This window comes from Synchiropus splendidus, chromosome 7, assembly GCF_027744825.2.
Source record: "Synchiropus splendidus isolate RoL2022-P1 chromosome 7, RoL_Sspl_1.0, whole genome shotgun sequence".
Lineage (NCBI taxonomy): Eukaryota > Metazoa > Chordata > Actinopteri > Syngnathiformes > Callionymidae > Synchiropus > Synchiropus splendidus.
The window spans coordinates 26,496,322-26,520,111 of record NC_071340.1 but is presented as its reverse complement, the minus strand read 5'-3'; the positions used below and the strand labels follow the sequence as shown (position 1 = coordinate 26,520,111).

Sequence of the window (23,790 nt, the reverse complement as noted above, 5' to 3'; positions counted from 1 at the left end):
CAAAGATATTTGCAGCCTCAGACACGGGACTGCGGCGCGTCATCACTTCTGGTGACGTCTCGGAAGTTTCAGTCGCTCCCACAGATGTTTGCCTGCGAACTGAAAGAGGAAGTGAAGTTGTGAGAGCTCAGAGCAACTCGGCGTCCGAGGCGGATCTCAGCCCTGAAGCGGCCGAATATTCTCCCCCAAACTGGTAAGAACCTCGCGCTGTTACCGGGAATCGATGCCGATTTGTCAGCTGCCGATATCCCGCTGCGTCGGCGCGCGCTTCTCTCCTCGGGCCGTGGAGATGAAGTCGACCCGCTCGGTGACGTCGCTGAGTCGATGGAAGTGTTTTCATGTGATGATCCGAGGAGCCTTTAGAGGCTTGAGGTGTGAACTGGTGGTGATAAATCACAAAGATGCTGGAAACAGCTACAGTCGGGCAGTGGTGAGTTGCTTGTGACAGGAAGTCGTGACGGCTTCACTTCCCACTCACGCCAGAATAACTGATGAGACACACACACACACACACACACGGCATCTTTTACTAAAGTCATGGGCCTGCCAAGACTGGGGTCCCCGGAACAGAGTAGAAACCAGACCCAGCGTGTTCACCTCTGCGTCCAGTCTGTGGGGCCGGGCCCCGGTCGTTGGACTCACTGGAGGTGATACACGCCTTCTCGTGTCCAGAGCCACACTCCAGCTACTGACCACTGCGGACGAGTCAGAGTGGTGACTGTTGCGCTGGCTGCGCTCGACACACCCACAGGAAAGCGCACCACACCCGAGTGTGTGTGAGTGAGTGAGTGAGTGAGAGAGAGAGGAGCCTCACAAGCCTGCGGTCACAGTTGGTGTCATTGCAGGTGAAGACAGCAGCATCATGGCGCAGGGCTGCCTCCGCTGCCTCAAGTACACCATGTGTGTCGCCAACTTCCTGTGTTTCGTACGTATGTCTCATCGTCTTGTGGTGGTCATGTGATGGCGGCGCTGACGTTCTGTGTGTCTGTGTGGGGGGGTCAGTTGAGCGGCATCGCAGTGCTCAGCTTTGGCATCTACATGAAGATGACCTTTCACCTGGAGGCCCTGACCCCGTCCCTGACCCAGTTTGCCGTGGACAACCTGCTGGTGTTCAGCGGTATCGTCATCACTGCCGTGTCTTTCCTGGGCTTCCTGGGGGCCCTGAGGGAGAACCGCTGCCTGCTGCTGACGGTGACGCACACACACACACACCGCTGGCCTTGTGGGGACCTCGCCGGGCCAGCACCCTGTCAAACCCTCCGAAACACATGGCTCACCTGAACCAAACCCAGTTATTCGGAAGTGTCAAGCCTGAAATTGGGCCTCAACTCTGAGGGCACTGACAAAGATGTCCTCACAAGTGTAGCAAACCCAGGAACACAAAATTGAACACTACGAAACCCAGACGTTCCACACTCACTGACACAAACATGCACCATCCAATCATTTTGAAAAATAAACAACCAATCTCAAAAGAAAAACTATTCTGCAGCACGACCATTTCAAAAATCCACAACTCACCAGAGCGTGAGCTTCTATCAACCAGGCCCGCACCAAGCTGCGCCAGCGCTTGACTCTTCACACCTTCAGATTTCACCAAAACCCACACAGAAGCTCCTCTTCTCACGCTTCACTAGCGAGCACAAAACACACGTCTTCAGAAAGCACGCACCAGCATGAACTCAGTCGAACAACCGCGCACTAACTCTGGTCAGAACAACGAGAAAAGACCACGGATCGATGTGAACCCTCTTGTCTTATAGCAGTCAAGGAGGTATCGAGAATCGAGAGGAGAAACACGTGACAATGTTGTCGAACGAAAGGGAGGGAAAACACGATAGAAATACATTGAAACGCCGCCGATCAGTTTTGTTAAAACACATGTTTGTCAAATTAACAAAGATTGTACAGAAAAGAATTTTCAGGACTTTTTTTTTTTCTGAACTGCAATTTGTTTATATTAAACATGTTTTTATTACATATTTATTAAACATAAGAGCTATTAAATGTTTTTTTGGTAATGGTAAAAGCAAATATATTATCATTAAATTACTGCTCACTTAAAGTCTAAAAATATCGTTGGCAATTGTATCATTTATCGGCATTTGCGGGACAATTAATCAACCAGAAAAAAAGGTTAAATAAATCCAGAAATCCAAATCCAGAAATCTTTGTAGAGAATCCCAAACTTTTCATGAGCCCACAACAAGCCTGGAGCCCATACCACCGCTGCACTATAGACACACACTTGACCTTGTTGGTGTGTCCACAGTTCTTCCTGGTTCTCTTCGTGCTCATGTTGCTGGAGCTGACGGCAGCGAGTCTGCTCCTCGTCTATGATACACAGGTGATGTCACTTCCTGTAACCACTGACTGAGTGATGAGTCGAAGCGACGTGTGTGTGTGTGTGTGTGTGTGTGTGTGTTGACCTCGGCGAGCTGCAGGGGAGGTGAGAACATACTGGCTGTGGTGTGTGTGTCTCCAGATCGGTGTGTGGGTGCAGAAAGATCTCAGAGACGGTTTGGACAGAGCCAAAGACTCGGCCAACAACACCACTGTGGTCTCAGAGTGGGACCTGCTGCAGGAGGAAGTGAGTCCCGCCCATAGAGGAACCCTCCCCTCCCTCCTCACTGGATCTGACCGTTCTGCTCTTCACTTCCAGTTCCAGTGCTGTGGAATTAACAATCACACCGACTGGGGAAATCAGGTGCCGAAGTCCTGCTGCCTGAAGACCTGTTCCATCCCACAGCCGCCCTTCAAAAAGGAGGTCAGCATTCTCACTAGGTGGCGCTAGTGTAGCATTACTGATGGGCAGAGGAGGCTTCATGAAACAGGGTCCAGTCTTGGTTCAAAGTTTTGTTTGTTGTTCAATTCCTCAGATTTCTGGGTTGATAGCACCATCTGGTGGCTCTGGGAATGAGGACAGTGTTTCATGAAGCCTCACCAGCTCATCCCAAACATTTTTTTTTTGTGACCTTGTAACTCATGCAACAGAGCTATAACAGACCACCCTCGGTAAAAAAGAAGTGATGTGTTGGAGCGCGACCTCATCTTGACTCCCCATTAGGAGCAACAGACTATATACAGTGTGTGTGATATATATATATATATATATATATATATATATATATATATATATATATATATATATATATATATATAGTAATGTTGGTCTTATTTCCAACCCCAAATAAGTCATCTTTGAAACATGATTTTGTAGCTTAATTTCTCCTCAATATATTACTATAATTTTAGCTTTTATTTTCTTTTCAAATTACATTTGTTATGATTAATTTTATGAATAAATGCATCCACTGAAAACACACTTGGTGTTTTTATGAAAACAACCATGCAGCTTGTTTGTCATAGTGAAATTGAATTATGTTATTGTAAAAATAAAAAAAGTGGATATTTTATTTACTCAATGTAAAAGATATTGAATCTGGCGAAAAATCTCATGAAATTTGGTGTCGTGACTACGTCTTGTCTGTGGATCCTCGCGCAGAACATTCATATTAATATCAAATATTCCTCCATTCAACAAGACGGCGTCACTAAAGTCACCGGTTAATTCAGCAGCCACCCACCCAGCCACTTCCTGTTCAGATATTCCAGGCTCAGCTCTCGGCGTGACTGAGTCATAAAGCAGTTGTCTGTCTCACCTGACTGTGCTGTGGTGGCAGGGCTGCCTGGAGGTCACCAAGCGGTGGTTTGAGGAGAACTTCCTGATCATCGGCATTTGTGTCATCCTCATCTGCATCATTGAGGTGAAGTCAGCTTTTCTTACATGATTCACTTGAAACCTACATCATGAAACATATCACTGTCAGTTGTTTGGACTCAAGATTCTTCACTTAGTCGTGTGAAAAACCTCATTTCAACAGCACAAGATGTTGAAGTCTTTGAGGCGCGACTTAGTACTTTGTTGCACAGAATAAAAATGAGATGAATAAATGAACCCTTGTTTGGGATCCGACAGGTGCTGGGAATGTGTTTCGCCATGACGCTCTTCTGCCACATCAGCAAGTCTGGTCTGGGGTACAAATTATAGCGGAGCCCCGCCCCCTCCACTCCGACCTTGTACAGAAAATGAAAGGGGTTTGAAACGCGCCCACAGAAACGATCTATAAAAGCTTTGTTCCTCTCTTCCTCTTGTGAGAAATAAAACCACTTCCTCTTCTCATCGTTTCACATCAGTGTTCTTCGGAAAACACACAGTTCACAGATGAATCCATTTATTTAGAGAATAAAACCGGCATCAATATTTTTAGACAAAAGAAAAACAAAAAAAACAACTAAAAACAACTAAGATTTCCTTTACATTTTAAAACTTGTTTTTTTTCTGAATCCAAAATAGAATATAGAAACAAGCACAATTGTCATCATTAAAAAATGTAACTGTACACAGCAGAATTTATTGCAAACGAACACCCCGACACCTCCACACTAGTCACACAAGTACTGCCATCCACCTACGGATATGAAGGAAAGGTCTCGTTCCTCTGGCGCCATCCGTCTGAGAGAAAGCGAGCAGGTACCGAAGAGAGCAGCTGGCGAGGACTTGACGCTTGACCGAGTCCCCGCAGAGAGCACAATAAATAAAGCCCACGCCCAACCACAGCTGGCTGACTAGAGTGTGAGAAACAAGTGGTAGGTAGGGTACCCAGCCCCTAACTGACTGCGGCTAACTAGCGGGTCCGACAACTGCTCCACCTCTTTTCCAAACCCGTGTGTAGAAACTAAACCGCCAGCGAGAGATAAAGAAGACGCAGCGACCAGAGTTGAAATGGAAGCCTGTGATGAGCAGCCAACCTCCAGAGCCGGAGCGGAGCCCGAGTCCTGGAGTTGCCACCACGAAGCTTGAATATGTGGAACCAACATCACAGAGTCGGCAGCCAATGGATTATCTTTTCTGGCCCAACTGAACAGGCCTCCCTAGACCCCAGTGCAGGTGTGTGCGATGATCAGATCCAGTGCAGAGGAGCCACCCACATTTGAAGCTCTCCCACCTCGGGTACTGACCACTGCACACCAGCAGGAGCTGGAGTCTTCAGAATTGCACGACCCTTCATGCGCCATCTCGACCTACTTGGACTGACTCGAGCTCACAATCTGCCTGAAATATCTGTGAATGACCCGGAACACCTCCCTCAGGCTTGACTGTGGGGTGAGGACTCGACCAGATCTGTCACGACACAACGTTCTGCAGGTCAGACGAGTCGGTCTCAGTGACGGAGCAAACAGCTTGGATTCACTGATCGAGGGTTTCACATGCAGAGAGGGGAGAAGCAGCAGCTTTGGCCTGGTTCAAGTACGACACACAGTTGTTGTGCTTCAGCTTGAAGTTGTGGTTTCAGCAAGGCACGGGTCCAACAAACAATCACACCACGACCTCACAGAGCGACGTCCAGACTGATCCTGGATGAGACGTGAGATCGTACGTGACTGTAATAGTGAGGTGTGTCTTTCTTGGCTAATGATGCGAGACTGTGCTTTCTCTAGTGTGGTCGGTTGACACACACTCACTTGCACGAGTCAGATGGAAAAGTCATGGACTTGCTGGTGACCTTCGACCCACTCGTGAGCCTCGGCACCTGACTTTACTGTTTAATATCAGATTCTCACTGTAGCCAAGGTCTGAAGTGTGTCGCTCAGAAGCAAGTCAATGTGGTCCAATGTATTTTTACTGACATTTTAATATAATATTGAATGCTATTTTGACAAGTGACACGGCAAGAGTGGGACCTGGCTCAACATCAGGGTCAAAGGAGTGACAGCCTCCATGGCTTCATGGTGCCGACCTGCCACCCGTGGCAGCGCACAGTGAAGTGGCCGCTTCCTGACTGACTGAAGGTGATGCACGAGGACCTGCTGCTTCCCAGCTGCGACAGTGTTGCTGTGAATTGGTCAGTCAAGTGTCGCTGAAGACTCTCGCTGCGCAACAGAACCAACCTGGATTGTCTCGAGTGTTTATCTGGCTCCAGCTCGTGTGACTAACTAACCGAGCTGCTTCTCGACAGCCTAACTACTGATTTCAAAACAAGTGGTCACAGTAAGACTTTTGTTACCTGCTCAGAAGCGTCTACCAAGTGGAAGATCAGGTCTAAACACATTTACAAAGTTGCAGGTGCAGAGTTCTGCGCCGGTGGGATGTGTGAGTTCTGGTTCCACAGCCAGCTGGAACCACTGGGAGGTTCTGGGGGGTGGCCCTGGTGTTGGCCCGCAGACGGAGGGGAGGCTTAGAGGGGCATTAGCCGTGTGGTGTGGAACAGGAGGGGGTTCAGGTCCTCGGCGTGGACGGCCCGGTGCAGCGATGGCTCTGAGCGACTTCGCTCGATTTTTGGCAGCAGGTCTTGGACTTGCTCTATGGCTACCAGGATCTGAGGAGGAGACATGAACAACTTCAGAGCAACCCTCATTCAGACAACTAACACCAACTCGTTTCGCTGATCCAAACACTGAGCTCCCTCAGCAGAGTAACCCGAACCTGACCTTCAAGATTCCACTTCATAACTCGGGATATCACTGAATTGAATATATCACTGAACTGGATTGAATTTGAATAATAAATCCATCTCTTTAGGAGTGAATATTAGCAATGTTCACATCAAAATGAATAGAAATCTAAAGATAGCGACACAGAAGAAGTTGAAGTCAGTGGTCGAGGAGGGGGCGCCACCTAGTGGAGAATGTCGCCTTTGGCAGCGCAGAATACTCTGGTGATCCATGTCAAGAGCGCCATACGATTGGCCTTATTTTTTAAACTTTGCACAAAACCCTGAGAGGCTGAGCGGCAGCCTGTCACTGACGCAAGGTTGACTAAAGAATGAAGACTGGAGACGCATGAGACGGTTACAAACTAATTCCAAAACTCAAGATATCCTGTCCTCAAATATGACAAAGAATATCGATAGACTGTGTCACCTTAAAATAATTTTTGTCATTTCATCTCAAATATTACACATTTCATTTTCAGACTTTCCGAACTATGAAATATGGACCACTTTATTTGAACAATGAAGGTGAGTTATGCATTTACGGCGACTAATGTTGAGGCAGAGATGCCTTGATTCTCAGTCCAATCCATGTTTCCATGTCTTGGCCAAACCCCTGGGCAGATGGAGAAATATCACTGCGGCTCATGAACGTTTCCCCAAATTGGAAATAGACCACATCGTCTTAGAATCATGGAATGTCAGCATTACATATGAAGTAAAGTTTACTACGTGGTCTAAAGGTCAGCTGAGGCCCGACCCATCTAAAATTAAACAACTGATGGAACATGTTCATTGTTAGAATCAAGCCCAAGTCGTTCTCCTCACCTGAGGAAACAGCGGCCTCTCGTCGCGTTTGAACTTTAAGCAGTCGATGATGAGCCTCTTCATTGACTTGGGTGAGGTGCTGTACAACTTGCTCAGGTCTGGGGAGAGATAACCACGTCCCACCATGTAGAGGATCTGCGATGCAAGGACAGAAGCTTCGCTGTGATCTGTTGTGCCCTTTCATTTTCAGCAGTGACAAGTCCTTCCATGCATTAGTCCCATTGTTTACCATTATTATTTTGTTTTTTTTTCAGCTTCAAAATCCAAGCCTTGACAGATTAAAACACACATCACAGTACAGTGAAGAGTTTCTCACCTGGTCTCTGTTGTTGATGTTAGAGTAAGGCAGTGTCCCAGACATCAGCTCGAACAGCACGACTCCATATCCATAGACATCAGACTGGAATGTGTACGGGTTGGGGTCCTGCATTCGGATCACCTCAGGAGCCTGGTGCAATGAAGAGGGGGAGGAGTCACGGTCTCTATAATTTTAAACCTATTTTAAAGCGTTTGAAATGTAGACATTGTTTTGCTCAAATTTAAATGAGCTCAATGGGGCAGCAGGTTGCAGTTGCCGGATCCTGAAACTTCCGCCCAAAAGTGTTACTTTGATAAAAGACAGACAGATAAATCCCAGAAAAACACAACCTTGTCGGAGAAAAATTACTGAGGAGTGTGTTGTGCAGAAGCGGACTCAGATATCTTGCATGACACGCATGTGACTTCAACAGCCAATCATCTTACCATCCACAAAATGGACCCACTGGGTTGTTCTACTTGTTGCGAGCCACTCCACCGTGATTTTACTGTGGCCAGGCCAAAATCCCCGATCTTTACAGTCCAGCCCTCATGGAGGAAAATATCTGTCACAGAGCTCAGGCCAAGAACACATCGTCAGAACTGTTTACAAAACAAACTTGAGGGCGTTAAATGGGGACAATAGAGAACACTACAGACAGAGGAATGGCAGAGGACAAGTACAAAATGGTGGGAGCTGAATCACACACATTTAAACAAAAGGATACTATTTGATTTCAGGTCTCGATGGATAATATTCTTCGCATGTAGATAACTGAAAAGAAAAAAAAAAGTCAGTGCTTCAGTTAGTCTACAGGTAAATATTGAATTATTGAATCTTTGTCAGCATATATCAACTGCAGTGTGTCAAACCAAGGCTCTTACTCCATGCCCTGTGCCGTCTGCCTAGCCACCTCGATGCGTCGCATGGTGTCAAACTTGGTTTCTCTGACGTGCAGATGGCAGTACAAGCTGCTGCCTTCACACCACTGCGTGATGATGGCGAAGTTGGGCTTGGTCATGTAGCCCATGAACAGCAGGATGTTGACGTGCCGGGTCTTTCTACAAAGAGAACACCACTTTAGCACAGCTTTTACATTCAGGATTAAGTTCATTAAAGAACACCACTGCAGCGGTGTAGGTGAAAAAACAGTACAAACCTTAAAACCTGCATTTCATTTTTGAACGCCTGTAACTGCTCGGGCGTGGGCTCTGTGACTTTCAGGATCTTGATGGCCACATCGCCGTGCCACTTTCCTTTAAAGACGGTCCCAAAGGAACCTGCCCCTATTCTCTTCTGGATGTTGACTTCGCGGGAGTGGACCTCCCAGTAGTAACTAGAGTCCCGATACCCTCCTCGATGCTGAAACACCGTGCCACATGTTTACTCTGGACAGAAACACATATGCATCACAGATAAAAGAGCACAAAGGAAACGCACCACTTTCTTTTTATCATCAGAGGATGAGGGCTTGCGTTCCTTGTGCTCTGATGGGGATTTGGGTGGCTTCCTTCCAGGGGAGCCCAGAGAAGAGGGGGGGCTGGTGGATAGCTTGGGTGAGGGCTCTGGTCCTGCAAGTGTGACAAAGAACGCCTTGTATAAAACGACAAACTAGAAAGTTATTTGGTACCAAGAATGATGCTATGAATGTTTACCTATTGTGTTGTTAAACTTTAGTACTTCCTGAGAAAACAAGGAGAAATTCAATGATTACTTGGACATACACGTGTAATGGGAAGACATCAACAATGAAAGCACTATTTAGTTCACTTCATTTTCTTCTGCTCATCGAACGCTGTCACAGCAAGTATTTAAACACAGACAGCGGTGACCTCTGCTGACCTCTATGATGCTGGCACCAGCGGGGCCCACCGTGCTGACCATATGAACGTTGGGGGTGGAGGTGGATCGATGCCTCTGCAGAGACTGACCGTCTCCACTGGGCATGGGAAATCGAAAGGCAGAGGTTGGGGACAGCAAGTCCATCCTGGGACAAGAGGAGAAAAGATTAGATCCAGTTAATGTGTGGCAGTGAGGGTGACATGCTGGAGCTCACCCAGCAGGCTCCGGCGTTAAGGCAATGTTGCTTTGGGATGGAGAACTTTCTGCCAATATTATCCGAGGGTACTCATCTGTGCAAGGGCTGGGGTCACACCTGCAAAGAAAATTGGAAGAAAAAAAAACAATGGCCGTTCATTCTCTTTGTAGAGGAGATCACCAATAAAACCTGGCCTTAAATGAATATTGTCAACAATGTATAAATGTTGGACATAAAAACGTTGCTGTAGTTTTTGAAAGTGGGATCAGAAACAAAATATATACGTTGTACCCACTGCGGCCTGTCTGTGGTTCAGTTTGACACTCCTGGCTGAAGTCTTAACGTCGAGACAAGATGGGCTTTAAAATGAATCTAACAAGACTCGCTGAGTCCCTGCAGCCGAGCGTTAAAATGATTTAAATCTAATATCTTGAAATATCTGGAGCTCTGAGAGGCTTAAGATCTATCCAAAAAGATTAAGTTATAATAGATAAATACATATAAAGAGTTGTGCAAAGAAATCAAATAACAGAATTAGTCTATAAGTCAGTTTTCAATTAACACCTTTGTTAATCCACATCTGTGGCCTAAAAGACAGTAAAACTAATATTCATAAGTGGGGAGTCATCTGACATTTGGAAAAAAAGAAAACAAGTCAGACGTGCGGATTTAATGCACAACCTATTTATACAGACAACACAAGTGACACAACTGGTTGAACCTACTCCTGAAACATCCACAAAAGGCTGTTTTCTTAGTAACTGGGACAGACTGCCAGCGTGCAGCACTGACAAGCATTAAAAATGATTCTTATATTCTGTCATTTGTACAGTGTAGAACTTGTTTAACGGTTTCACTGCATTGCACACTCGCTGCTCCTTGTAGCTTCATGACTATAACTTCCAAATGAAATTTTAAAGTGTCTCTGTTACAGTTGGGATCAGTTTCGGCAATAAAATATTATTTTAGTGTCGCTTAAGCAAGAGTCAATGACAGAAACAAGAGGAACTCATGAGACATTCACCTAAGTTACATGAACCCAGGTTTCATTTTAACAACCATGAGCGACTTCCTCTTTGATATGACTGATCCTTGCCTTTTGTTTTGGAATGGATCGCTCCACAAAGAATCAGGGCTCACTTACCGTTTGCTAACAGTGTCCATGTCGACACACACTGTAGGAACTTTGCTACTGCAATGCTGGTGGAATTTGTAGCCACATGTCTGACACCTGAAGCCGTTAAACAGAAACTTGTGGCAAAAATCACAGTATGCCAGTTTAAAAAAGGTTTTCCGTACCTGCACAAAGCAAACAGCGTTTCAGTTTTATGTCTCAGTAAAAAGAAGACAGCACATTTTAAAGATGGAAAAGAATACTCACAAAGTTGTGCATGGTGAGTGGAATATCATCCAGGACCTCGACTAAGAGCTCCTCTCCCACCAGAGGTGTGATGTCAGTGTCCCATTCTGTCAGTCTTTTACGTCTAGCAGAAGAAAACATTCATATTATTAAAAAAAACCTGTACACTATGACATAAGTAATAGGGAATAATTCCAGGTAATAGTAAAAAATAGATAATGGTCACGTTTTTTTCCAATGTAGGAGGCATCTCTGATGGAGGGTGTGAGGGTGGCAATGTGTCTGAGTTTGAGAATGGAGAAGACAAAAGCAAAGCTCATTGTACACCCATTCACGGTCCCCCTTCAGGTCCTTTTAAAACAGAACGACAACAGGCGTGTAGCAAAGGACGATAAGCCGACAAACCTTGAAATCTTTTTTTTTGGTTTGCTTGTCTCACACTGGGCTTTCACCGAGAAACTTAATAAATAAATAAACTTAATAAATACAATCACATTGCTGTCATGCAGATTATAGTGTAACATAAAAAATACACAAAAAATTAAGTATTAATTGGAACTCTAGTTATGACAGTTTCACACCTCTCAACGGCAAGTGCCATATACCCCATATAATGCAACATAATACGCATAAGAGTCAATATTTATGACTGAAATATTGAGCTACTGAAGATATAGTTACAGTTTATATACAGCAGGAAGGAGCTGGCAGTTGGGAGGGCAACAAACAGCAGCCAAGACCTATTATTCATCATTGTAGTTTGTGTTTGTCTACATCCATCAGCAAATCGACGATCAATATATGATTCAAAGTACATTTCAATCATAAGCTTTAAACAAAACCTTTGTTGTATACATTTATCACTGACTATATGGCATATTTAGCTATATTGTGACAAAAAAAGCTGAAACCTCCCATTATGCTGGGACCACCAGGAAGAAACCAAATGTGATTTGTGGTTAAGTTTACAAGATCAAAACTCTGGGAATAGGATACCTTTACTGCTAATGGGAATACTTTTTCATATGGCAACTTGACAATGGTTTTGATCAAATCAACAATGAATATCGGCCAGGTAGTCCACAGGAAATGCTTTGTAGACAAGAGAACATAAATGCTAAATTTGCATCACAACAGCCCTAGTTCACAAACAAACCAAATAACTAAAAAAATGAACAAAATGAACGACACATTTATGAAACAAAACAAGTCATTTGTTGAGAGCATAATTGTTTAGCTACAAATATAAAAGCCAAATAAAGCTAAAATACAGTCCGTTATCCCAGACAAACACTGCAGCTAAAAAAAAAAAAAAAAAAAAAAGTTCAGAAAAAACATGAGAGAGAAAAGACATATTTACAAATTGTTTATAAAAGGAGCGATTCAGTCCTCTGTTGGACCGTGAAACTTGAAACCTGAAAGTCTAACTGGACTAACGTCGTAACAATAAACTTGTTTTCATGCACATAATATTGTGCAGCATTACAGCACCCCCCCCCCCTTTAAATGAAGGCTGTTACTACAATATATTGTTGAGGCAGAATTGTAATGTATCCTATGACCACTCCTGTACCAGGGCACGTATTGTATCGCAAGTTACCCACTGATACCTATTGTTTACTGCTGCCACAGAACTAAATCATAATTCAGGGTTTTTACTCTCTGAAACAATCGCACATCGACAAGTCGTCTTTGTCGGGATGAATCAGTTTCAGCGATATCAGCGATTGCAGAGAAAGAGCTGCTTCAGCAGTTAAAAGTCTACACATTAAGAATTTGAAAGACTGTAAAAACTGTTATTACAAAACATTAACTCAACATAAAAAAGAAATCTTCATATTATCTTTATGTGATAATATGAACTAAAATGTTCATACTATCTGTAATTGGGCTTTTAAAGTAAATGCTAACTAATTCAAATAAAATGAGTTAAATGTGAAACACTTCTATTGGCGTAAGATTTAAATGCATTGAATATATTTTTCTTGCAGCATGTTAATAGCATATAATCCTGTTTGAATAACAAATATGAGCAGAGCCAAAGTATCAAAAGAAATCTTTAAGGAGACGGAGTCTTACCCTTCGAGCAGGCGAAATACAGCACAGCAGTCTTGACTGAGTCCTCTCACTTTGAGAGCTTTGTCCAGACTCTCGTACACGGTCTGTCCTTGACGAACATTCACCTGATGAAGAAAAGAAAGAAGACATTTTTCTCAAAGAAGTAACAAAAAAGACACAATCAGGAAGCCGTTTTCCAAGTGAAGTGAAAGATCCTATGACAATTGACATGGCGGGGCATGTGGAGACGTTTGGAGAGGAGAGACAGGGAACACGCTGGCAGAAAGAATGTGACAATTGCTTATGGAAAGGGAGAACATGAAAATGATGAATTGATGAGGCAACCTCAGATGCAAAAAGCAGAAAGACAAAGGGGGAAAAAAACAATTCAGTGGTCTGAGATATTGTAGACACAGGTCACACATCAGGAGGAGCCATGTTGACTCCTCTGATCAAGGACATAGAAAGGGTCTGTCACATATTTCAACATTACCGGTCAAATTTGAGCCACTGCAGCAGCGAGATGAGGAACGCAGTGTTATCAGAAACCACTGGTCACTTAGGTGTGTGTATACAACACTGTAATAACATCTCAATCAATTGCCTGTTTATTTATGGGTACATGTAAACATGGGCTGAAATGGCTCCATTAGAGTTCAGTGCTGTATCATTTGTAATCATGTCATTTAGAAGACACGTGTTGTAATTGTATACGTACACAATTTGCAATTTTTAGTTCAGACAGCTGTCAGGATAGTGTTGACAGTGTTGTCAGGAACAAATTTCTCATTTGTGTCCTATGACAATGTTGTTGGCTGAACGACAACAGGCGTGTAGCAAAGGACGATAAGCCGACAAACCTTGAAATCTTTTTTTTTGGTTTGCTTGTCTCACACTGGGCTTTCACCGAGAAACTTAATAAATAAATAAACTTAATAAATACAATCACATTGCTGTCATGCAGATTATAGTGTAACATAAAAAATACACAAAAAATTAAGTATTAATTGGAACTCTAGTTATGACAGTTTCACACCTCTCAACGGCAAGTGCCATATACCCCATATAATGCAACATAATACGCATAAGAGTCAATATTTATGACTGAAATATTGAGCTACTGAAGATATAGTTACAGTTTATATACAGCAGGAAGGAGCTGGCAGTTGGGAGGGCAACAAACAGCAGCCAAGACCTATTATTCATCATTGTAGTTTGTGTTTGTCTACATCCATCAGCAAATCGACGATCAATATATGATTCAAAGTACATTTCAATCATAAGCTTTAAACAAAACCTTTGTTGTATACATTTATCACTGACTATATGGCAACTTCAATAAAGGCATTCAAAACGCAGAGCACGCTAAGCCACACCAACGGCTCAACAGATGAAACACATATGGGCAGTAAAAGATGCCAGCGTCAGTATAAGTGATGAGACACCGCAGCAGTAGCAGCTGTGCCAGCAGCATCATCGATCAAGTTACATCACAGATCAAAAGGACACCAAGGTTACCTTTACATGCTGCTTTAAAGTGTGTTTTCAGATATCCAATTGGAATCCAACGAGTAAGACGCTACACACCCACACAACAGCTCTGATACAGTGATATCAGATCGGAACATGGTTACAAACTTTCCCACCCCAGCTGACGGTCATATCCTCCTCCCTCTGTCCAAATCATACAGAAATCATGAGTTTGTGTTTGGATTTTAAGATAAATAAAGAGAGATTATCGCATTATTTTCCTTTTCTGTCAGTGACGTCCATTTCTGTTATTGTATAAACGGCAGTGAGGAGTATGCAGTGGAGTTTTAGTAAAAACATGAAGAGAGAGTCAGAGACAGGTGTTCCCCTGCTTAAACAAACACAGGACATAGACCATTATGATTTTAAACTTTTGGATGTTTACACCCAGCAGGCAGGGTGTCAGCAAAAGAAGAAAGGGGACTTCTGCAGCAAGCTAGATGAGGTGATAAGGGGCATTTCCCAGAGGAGGAGAAATGATAAGAGCAGACTCATATGGACAAGAAGTGAAAAGGGAGAGCAGTACTGTTGGACAGCTATGGCGGAGATGACAGAGATGCTGGGGGGCAAACGGTGGAAGATTTTGGAAGAGGGATGGAGATGTCTGTGGTGCTGAGTGAGAACTAGTGGGAGAACCTCAGCGGTCTGAGACACTTGCAACATAGAGGCGTCAAACAAAAAGAGCAGCAAAGACGTTTTAATATTTCCACTAAGCTCAACAACTGTTGCAGATGTTGTGAAGTGATGATTTCCAATTTCTATGGTCACCGCCTGAATGATACAGCACAAGGCTTTGTGAATGGATAGGAGTTTGTTTTGCGGTGCATGTTTTACACATGATAATTTCCCCCAGCAATTACAATTAAAGGGATCATGTGCGAAGAGGACAAGTAAACGACAAGGAAATCATCTCACCACTGTCCTCTGTTTGTTCGGGAGGTAGACTCTGATGGTGCCCCCGCCACGGGGGACATCCTCGGGACTGGTTTCTCCTGACGAGGAGTAGGAGGATGATGTGGAGGACATGGTGAGAGGCAGCAGGAAAACTTGTTCAATGGCGATGTCTTCATGCACAGTAGAATGCAAGGGAGTGAAGCTGCTTAGCCAGAACCTGTGGCAGGGGATCGAGATGATTTCTGTTGAAACTTCTCAAATGTCAGAACAAATTCACTGCACTGCATGATCAGTTGTATATTTCTTGAAAGGCTCTATGCAGCTGTAATGTCTTGAACTACTAAATAGTCCATTCAAAATCTTGACAGAAAGAATCAAAAATTCATTATTCATTTGCAACCTTTAGGACTGTGCAAGAAACAAACCAGGAGACATCATCATGAATCAGTAACCAAATCTAAAGTAAGTAAATATGCCAAAAAAAATGTATCAACATCATTCTCAACAACAGGAATCTTTACCCAAAGGTCAGGAAGGGTCACTGAAGTTCCTAATCAAGGGCAGGAGCAAAAAACATTTGTAATTTAAAAGATAAAGGCTAAAAGAATCATTAAGGCAAGGGCCAGTATTGACTTACTTGGAAGCAAGAATGTGTTGTGAATGTGTTTTTTTTTAATTTATCCTGATATCACTTTGGGTCAAGACCAAGTCTTCCAGCAGCGATGAACTGAAAATAAACTTCCACAGGCAGGTAACTTGGGTCCAACCTAAGTAATGAGTACGGAGACTTTCTATTAAGACACCTGGTCAGACAAAGGCCACTCAAGTCGAGATAGCAAGCTCTCCCCCAGGAATGGAACGCCTCTCCACTATTATATCAAACTTGGCACGCTGATAAGTGCTCCTCGAGAGGCAAAGGTGCAACAATTGTTGTTAATATGTTGCTGCTATTCAAAAATTCCACGTCAATCAAATTAAGGTCAAACGTATCAGTGTTAAGGACAGATATCTGCGGCAAATAGCAAAGGAAAAACGAAGAATATTTAGCGTAAATAGATAAGAACTAGAAAACAACAAAAGGAATGTGTTTTGTTTCCAAAGCATAAAATATAGCGGCTTGATTCTAGTTACAACAGAAGACGCAGGTTCCGTCAGAATTTCACATCTACGTTATATATGTATTTTCTCACGTGCGATATAAACAAGTACTGCGATATCTCACCTCACCAGTAGTGGATTAATAGCAATGATTTGTTTCCACCAGCGTTTAGACAGAACCTAAAGCTCAGATAACATTTGAAAGAAGAAAAAAACATGTAAAAGCCGTGTTCACTTCAACTCGAGTTGATACAGTGAAAGTGATTCCTTCCAAACACGACGAAAGACAACAAATATAACAACCAATAATCAAAGTACTGCGTTTCTAAAGAGAGACCAGGCTTGGGATTTCACACTGCTGATGCAACGTTGACGTTAAGCCGCGAGATAACGAGGGAATTTCGACTTTGACAACCAAAAGTAACCAAGCTGCCGCAGATCACTGGCATGACGTTAACGCTACATGACGTTAGCCACCGAGTTAGCATGGGATTTGCCTACTGTGCATTATGACAGTCCGGGCCACGCGTCCCTCGCTGCACAGGTAGAGCGACAAGAAAAGTCAGTAGCAAAACAAGCGACGGTGTCGGAATATCACCATAATGTAGCAAGGTGCGGAAAAGTGGTGGAAATTCCTGAGCGGACAAGTTGAAGCGGAGCTAGCTGCGGCTACAGCGCTGACTAGAGTGGGAGATGAGATTAACTGTTGCTAACTAAATCTGGCTGCTCAACAACACAACGGGGACTTGTTTCACTGACATCTACACGCAGCAGCGGTCCGCTACATTAACCGAACCGAAGCAGCGTGTCGAACCGCTGAAACAGTGGAAAACAATCTGGGTTTAAATTAAAACTCTCACCTGTGGCAGCCATCTTGAACTATTTCAATCTAAAGTAGGATCTGTCAAGAAGTTCAGAGAAAGCGGAAAACCTCCGAAATGCTGCTCTCTCATTGGTGCTTTCGCACAATGGCGCGTGCTGATTGGACAGCACCCGGAGTACATTTAACAAGTGGGCGTGTATAAAACTGTTAATGATAATGGCCAAGTGAGATAAATAGACGACAGTTCGCGTAATTATAGTGAACATTGTCACACGTTATTTCTTATGTGGCGAGTAGAAAAAAAAAGCATCAGTTGATTGACAACATTTTGATAAACAACAAGTGAGAGATTGTTTTGCAACTGACAGACGTGTGACTTAATTCAAGGAAATATTTGAGATTCAACTCATAAAACCAGGTATATTGGAGAAGTACTCCACCGTCTCCTTGTACAGCTCACACACAGGCCACTTTCCAAACCAGGAGTAGACTTACAGAATACATTCTGTAAGTGAAGCTTAGATCAAAAACATTCGACCTGGTTGGGGATTTCTATAAAGACACATGAAAGAAATGGCTAGGAAATATTTTATTACAAAACATGACTTCACATATAGTCCAGTATGCACCATGAATCACTGAGTATTTTGATGGTAGACAGCTTGTGTTCTGGGGGATTCACTCGATGCTCAGGAACCGCCGTTTCTTGGCCGTGTGTGTGTACGCATGGTGTCGCCATTCCACATCAGCCGTGCTCTCGTTCTCCAGGGTGCCCAGTTTGATCATGTACACTGTGAAAATGTTGGATTAATAAAGCAGCGTGAATTGGCATTTTTCACTGACTGACTTTTGGGAGAGACAGCTGTGGTTGTCCCCGACCTTTTTCCATAAACCATAAACATTTTATTGCTTAAACAAGAAAATGTTTTCAGGGATGATTATTTCCACCACATTCTGTCTTTTTTATGATGCATATGACTGCATTGATCACTCTTTCATTGCCTTAGACTATTCCCAGAAAAAGAAGTAGTGCCACTTCTGTTATGAACATCAGATGTTTGAGAATCATGTGGTGACAACAGTAGCGTTTGCACAATTTTTTGCTGTTGAAATGCTGTGGTCCAAACATTCCTCTTCTGATTTTCTCTCCTATTTTGACTGCAGCTGAGCAAGAATTGTGATAAAGAGCCAGGACTTTTAGTCAGACTTGAACTCGCTGGCTTGACAGGAACTTCACTCCATCAATCTGAAGTGAATGAATAAATAAGAATGGGGATCAACATAGAAACACAGTGATCCTCATTCGGGCGATATCACATGGTTTGACACGTGAGCAACTTCAGTTAAGGTTTGTTTAAGCTACTCTAAATGAGGTTTGCTAAACCAGCACAGAGTCATGGGCATAAGTGTTTTTGCTGTCATTTCTTCAATGTAAACAGAGCATTTGTCAGCATGCAACACTTACTAAATACTATACTAAATACCCTTATGGGTAGATCAAGATACAGTGTTGGAGGGTCGATGAAACAGTGTCCTAAGAGGCCACTAGATGCCGCTGTTGCTTTAGAAATTATGAATGTTTAGTTGAATTAGTAGTTAAAGTCCAACCATTTTACAGCAGACAGTGCCACCTGGTGGCCTCTGGAAATCAGGACACTGTTTCATGGCACCTCATCTACCCTTCATTAGGAAATACTAGAGCCCCTTTGAAGGTCATCTGGTAATTTGACCGCAAGTACATTGTTATAGATACAGTGATCCCACAAACATTGATGTTTTTTTTTTTATGACGCATCCTCTCATCCACTGTCAACAGGACCAAAAAGTGAGGAGCTGACATGACTTTGACTCATTCCTGATGTCCTGTTTCGGCCACTAGAATTCTGGTTCCTTGACAAACTGTTTTGTTTTATTAATTTATTTTTCTTTTTTTTTAAATATTTTTTTTGGTTCATTACTGCACAATGTACCAAAGCACTTTCCTAGTTGGTGGGATCCTCACAGACATTGATGAAGCTGAATGTGATTCTGATCTGTCGCCACATTCTTACACAAACACACATCCCCTACAAAGGCACTGATCAATGATGAAAACAGGAAACCCAAATGTCTGCACACCGGTAAAAAGTCTTACTTACACTTCATTTCAAAGCGTGGGCCCACTTCAGTCAGCTCAACGTTTTTGTGATCTGTTTTCTTGTAGGTGTGGTGTCTGTAAGAAGGAAGACTGCCGTGTAAAGAACCTCTGCTCTCACACCCACCCATTCAGAGGGAACTCTGCCAACTACCTGAAAGAAATGAAGTCATCTTGGTTGGCGAACGTGATTACTCGCCGACTGTCGTCTTTTGGCACTGGAAACAGATACTTAAGGATATTGGACACCTGTGGGAGCAGCATGGATTAGCCATATGAACGAGTGAACGATCGGCCGGATAAAGCCAGTCAAAGGTGCAGTCAGATGCTTTCTAACCCTCTTGCCGAGCCGGGATGAGAAGTTGTGAAATATTAGGTGGGGGTAGGCCTCCGACATGGTGCCTATGTCTGGAACGTCGTGCCGCATCACCACGTTGTAAAGAGTGAAATAAGCTGTGGGCCCAAATGGAAGATGGCAGACCACCAGACCGTCTGAAAAGACACATGAACTGAAATAAACAACTTGAGCCTCAAGTCGCTCAAAGGGGTTTGTAAACACTTTACAAGGTCAGCGCATGCTGGCAACAGAAAAGCTGCGCTATCCTGTCGAGGAGAAATAGCAACAAAAGAAGCATTGAGGCAAGGCAAAAGTGTCTCAGAAATGTGCAATACTTTAAGCATTCATTCATCATTCGTCTGCTGAATCCACATTAAGGGAATGGAATGCGGGTCAATTCAACGACATTTGGGAAAATATATTTTAAAAAAAAGAAATTATATTGATTCAATCAGAACATTCCAGTTCTTTGGATGTCAGAAAGAAAAGCGGGAAATTCAGGATTAGAGGAAGAGCAAAATGATCTTCAAAAATCTGTGTCTTTTCTGCACCAGGAATCCAGGCTGCCACAGCTATTACAAATTGAAAAGTTCACATTTTCATTGCAGGATGAAGAGAAATGTTTTGGAAAGATATATGACTTGTGTTGTGAACGGGTGAACTAAAACGAGGGTTATCAGGGGTCAATATTACCACATGAATGGATATGTTTATAGTAAGCTTACAGAGAGAGAGTCAAGTGTCCTTTTTGCCAGTTAGTTTTCAGATGCAGTTTTCTAACTTAATGATGACTTACACATGCTAGTCTTCTAAGAACTCATCGAATTGCAACGGCATTAGACAGTGCATTTGACCGCAAACATCCCAGTAAATCATGACTGAACTTGACCCGTGGAAGTGGGATCAGGAGTCAAGTCTTCCTAAACCACAACGAGTGTCCTTCACACTGGACACTTGCATTCTGACACAGATGTCTGTAACCACATCAATGCATTGATAACTTCACTCAAAAAGACACCTAGGAAAGCGGTCGAGCTTGGACACAGGCTGTGTTTTGTTGTGTAAAGAGGAGGTCAAACCTCCGCCACAGGGAGTTAGTAGTCTTTCAGGTAAAAGCAACGCATTGACAGGGGAAAGTGAGATTTTAGAATACCGTAATTTCTGGACTATAAGCCGCTACTTTTTCTCGCGGTCCAAGGCCTGTAGCTTATACAACAGCATTGCTAATATTTGGATTTTTTATAGGCTGAAATCAGATGAAATCGGAGGCGATGAAACCAGAGGCTTCTCATTTCTCCTTGAAGCATTCTAAATGCGCTGTTTTCACCCGCATGGCCGCAACTCCGGCAACAGAGCCAATCTCTGGAGGTCGGGAACTGAGCTGTTGAGAGCGGCTGTGAAAACAGCGCATTTTGAGGGCTTTAATGTGAATAAAAGATGTGAGGAGTTCATGATTCAAGTTCAGAACATTTCCCAATTTGTTTCAGGAGTCGGTATCGATGCCGAAGCCTGTTTTCAAAACTTTTTGAAAAACGTTTTTAAGCCACGTGCACCACTGACCTTTCTACAGCCCAGACAGCACCACTGAACCTGCGCCTTGCAGACCGCTGCAGCTCATGCATGAACAACATCTATCTATCTTCCTTCTTATATTTAGTGGGTGCGGCTAATATTCCAATGCGGTCAATAGTCTGGAAATTCGGGTCATTTAAATCCATGAAACTCTCAGGTATTTCATTGGGAGTGTCATCAGAGCCAACACACTTCCGTACGAGTGAGTGGATAACTGTTGAAGTAAGTTAGTTTCAGGTTAATCAGGTATTAGGTATTTTTCATCAGCGCTTCCCGTCACGTGAATGAATGAACGAATGGTTACCTGGCTGCCCTCTAGTTTCGTGCACGATTATGAGGTCTGTGACATTGTTGGCTTTGCTGGCCCGCACCAGTGCAGATATCTCGTGGTTCCCTCTGTTCATTCGCTGAGCTCCAGGGAACATCAGCTTCACCTCCTGCGGCAGGATGTGACATCATATTGACCCTTTTGCTCTTCATAAATAATCATAGTCATTTGAAAAGAGAAAGTCATCTGTACCTGATCGAGTCACAGAGCAGACGGCTACTGACCTTAGCGAACATCTTCAGTCGAGAGCTGGGGTCTCTGGACGTGGTGACCATGATTTTAGGGTCTTCAACTCCAGCCCATTTGTACTCGTCGTCCACGTGTGAGCTGACCCCTGCGAGGGGATGAAAATCGATGAAAGTTTCCCTCAGAACGAACAGTACATTCAGTCAGAAAATATACTTGAATAGGCTGCGGACGCGAGGCTAAAATAGAGAAGCACAAACCATCTGCCCCTTCATCATCATACTCGAGGAGTTTCTGAAGTTGGAGAGCTTCTTTACGGACCTCAGTTGGGAGGAGACGATTCTCTAAATGGAACAAAGGAAAGTGGTTGTCAAAGACATGGAGGATTTGACTGGTTTAAAAGAGAACCTTCCCCACCTTCCAGGGCACCCTTCAGCTTCTGCTTCTTCTCCTCTATCGTCCGAAGGCGGTCCTCCTGTGCCTTCCTGTACAGATACTCTCGCCTCAGTCTCACTTCTCGACGCAACTGCAAATAACACCAGGGATAAATGAGGCATGTTGCTCTTCGGAGTGTTCTTACACCCACAGCTGAGCAAAGCTGAGTTTGTTCCGACCCCAGCTGACATGGTAAAAACCTGAATCCAGGATGAATGGATGGTCGTTGCCTGGTGACTACATTGCTTTTGTTAAACCATTAGATAACATTCGTCGTTGAAGTCAGAGCCTGGTTTGTCACTGATGTTTGGTCAGTCAGACCAAAACAGTCACACAGGACTCAGGATGAATCAAAATAAGAATAATAACGTTCATTCTCACGACTACACTTGGGTGGGTTTTAACTTCTTGAAATATCTTTGTGAGCACTCAGACGCTAACATCATGTATTCCCATTAAATCACACATAATACTTTGCAGTGTAATGGCGGACTAAATGCGTTATTTTTATTAAGAGACTAAATAACAGAAATGCCTCAGCCAGCCGTATTAACTGGTCAGTTTTGAATTATGTGACATATCAATTAATAAAATGTTTGTCCGAAGACAAAGTCGATCAACAAATATTTGGGGCGACTGTTTTCCACGGAAGAAAAACCAATGGACGAGTTTGTTCACGCTGAGAGCAGAGGTTGCTAACGAGGCAATGCTAATACACCAAGGGCTTGAAGCGTAACGCAGCGTGATAAAAAACACAGACACAAATAACCCGAGTTTTCAGCAACTTACCATGTTTTCGTTGAAAGAAATTACTAAAATTAGTCAACAGCTCAGACACACGTTCACGTGGAGGAAGCTCGTACAACGCCGTCTCTCATTGGATAACGCGAGAGCCAATCAGGCCACGCGATACTGAGTTGTGAGCCTTCAAAATAAAATCCAGGTTTCCATGTTAACTCAACTTCGAGCTGTCAAAATAATGATTATTATACATCGTCTGAACTGTGAAGCAAACATTAATGAGCTTAAATAGATCAAATGAAACCAGTGTCAATCGGTCGGAAATGTTTCTATTCAAATGTATCCACTGAAATATTTTGGAGTAGAAATATCAGAGCTTTATTTTGAACATGTGTGCAACTACAAAAAGATAAAGTGGAGTTCTTCTCAGGCAACATCCTAAAGGCAAACAATGCACCTGCAGTCCTCTTTCACGAGTCAATATTGTTTCAGGAGGATGCCCAGACAGATCCACGACTGACCCAGTCAGAGAAACAAAGAGCCTTTATGTTGGATTCTTTTCTGCAAATATAGTTGGATTTTTGGAGTAACTTTACATTCCAAGACCCACAGATCCATCGTACACAGGTCAGAATA

At 43.4% G+C, this 23,790-nt stretch overlaps 3 protein-coding genes across 3 annotated transcripts; 1 reads left to right on the top strand and 2 right to left on the bottom strand.

Moving 5' to 3' along the window:
* Positions 1-40: 40 nt before the first annotated feature.
* On the top strand, positions 41-4,181 carry LOC128761923 (tetraspanin-4-like). The gene is made up of 8 exons (XM_053869538.1): positions 41-193; positions 846-925; positions 1,003-1,191; positions 2,273-2,347; positions 2,486-2,590; positions 2,663-2,767; positions 3,684-3,767; positions 3,980-4,181. The coding sequence occupies exons 2-8, from the start codon at positions 863-865 to the stop codon at positions 4,049-4,051; spliced, it is 693 nt and encodes a 230-aa protein (XP_053725513.1). The 5' UTR covers positions 41-193; positions 846-862; the 3' UTR covers positions 4,052-4,181.
* A 37-nt stretch (positions 4,182-4,218) lies between these two features.
* On the bottom strand, positions 4,219-17,556 carry araf (A-Raf proto-oncogene, serine/threonine kinase). The gene is made up of 16 exons (XM_053869536.1): positions 17,459-17,556; positions 15,522-15,717; positions 13,098-13,201; positions 11,040-11,142; positions 10,803-10,957; positions 9,677-9,775; positions 9,463-9,607; positions 9,276-9,303; positions 9,061-9,191; positions 8,780-8,982; positions 8,505-8,681; positions 8,348-8,394; positions 8,067-8,185; positions 7,639-7,770; positions 7,323-7,457; positions 4,219-6,380 (listed from the first exon to the last, which is right to left on the bottom strand). The coding sequence occupies exons 2-16, from the start codon at positions 15,630-15,632 to the stop codon at positions 6,240-6,242; spliced, it is 1,830 nt and encodes a 609-aa protein (XP_053725511.1). The 5' UTR covers positions 15,633-15,717; positions 17,459-17,556; the 3' UTR covers positions 4,219-6,239.
* An 80-nt stretch (positions 17,557-17,636) lies between these two features.
* imp4 (IMP U3 small nucleolar ribonucleoprotein 4) lies at positions 17,637-23,288 on the bottom strand. The gene is made up of 9 exons (XM_053869537.1): positions 23,203-23,288; positions 22,396-22,504; positions 22,239-22,322; positions 22,017-22,126; positions 21,769-21,901; positions 19,893-20,047; positions 19,710-19,804; positions 19,560-19,633; positions 17,637-18,212 (listed from the first exon to the last, which is right to left on the bottom strand). The coding sequence occupies exons 1-9, from the start codon at positions 23,203-23,205 to the stop codon at positions 18,100-18,102; spliced, it is 876 nt and encodes a 291-aa protein (XP_053725512.1). The 5' UTR covers positions 23,206-23,288; the 3' UTR covers positions 17,637-18,099.
* Positions 23,289-23,790: the final 502 nt, after the last annotated feature.

Coding starts and splice junctions, on each gene's coding strand:
- LOC128761923 (XM_053869538.1), top strand. CDS start 863: ATGGCGCAGGGCTGCCTCCGCTGCCTCAAGTACACCATGTGTGTCGCC. Junction 926..1,002: donor TCGCCAACTTCCTGTGTTTC/GTACGTATGTCT, acceptor TGGGGGGGTCAG/TTGAGCGGCATCGCAGTGCT. Junction 1,192..2,272: donor ACCGCTGCCTGCTGCTGACG/GTGACGCACACA, acceptor GTGTGTCCACAG/TTCTTCCTGGTTCTCTTCGT.
- araf (XM_053869536.1), bottom strand. CDS start 15,632: ATGTCCTCCACATCATCCTCCTACTCCTCGTCAGGAGAAACCAGTCCC. Junction 8,983..9,060: donor CTGATGATAAAAAGAAAGTG/GTGCGTTTCCTT, acceptor ACGGTGTTTCAG/CATCGAGGAGGGTATCGGGA. Junction 8,682..8,779: donor AATGAAATGCAGGTTTTAAG/GTTTGTACTGTT, acceptor TTCTCTTTGTAG/AAAGACCCGGCACGTCAACA.
- imp4 (XM_053869537.1), bottom strand. Junction 20,048..21,768: donor CGAAACTAGAGGGCAGCCAG/GTAACCATTCGT, acceptor GTGTCTTTTCAG/ACGGTCTGGTGGTCTGCCAT. Junction 18,213..19,559: donor CCCACGCTTTGAAATGAAGT/GTAAGTAAGACT, acceptor ACATTTTCACAG/TGTACATGATCAAACTGGGC.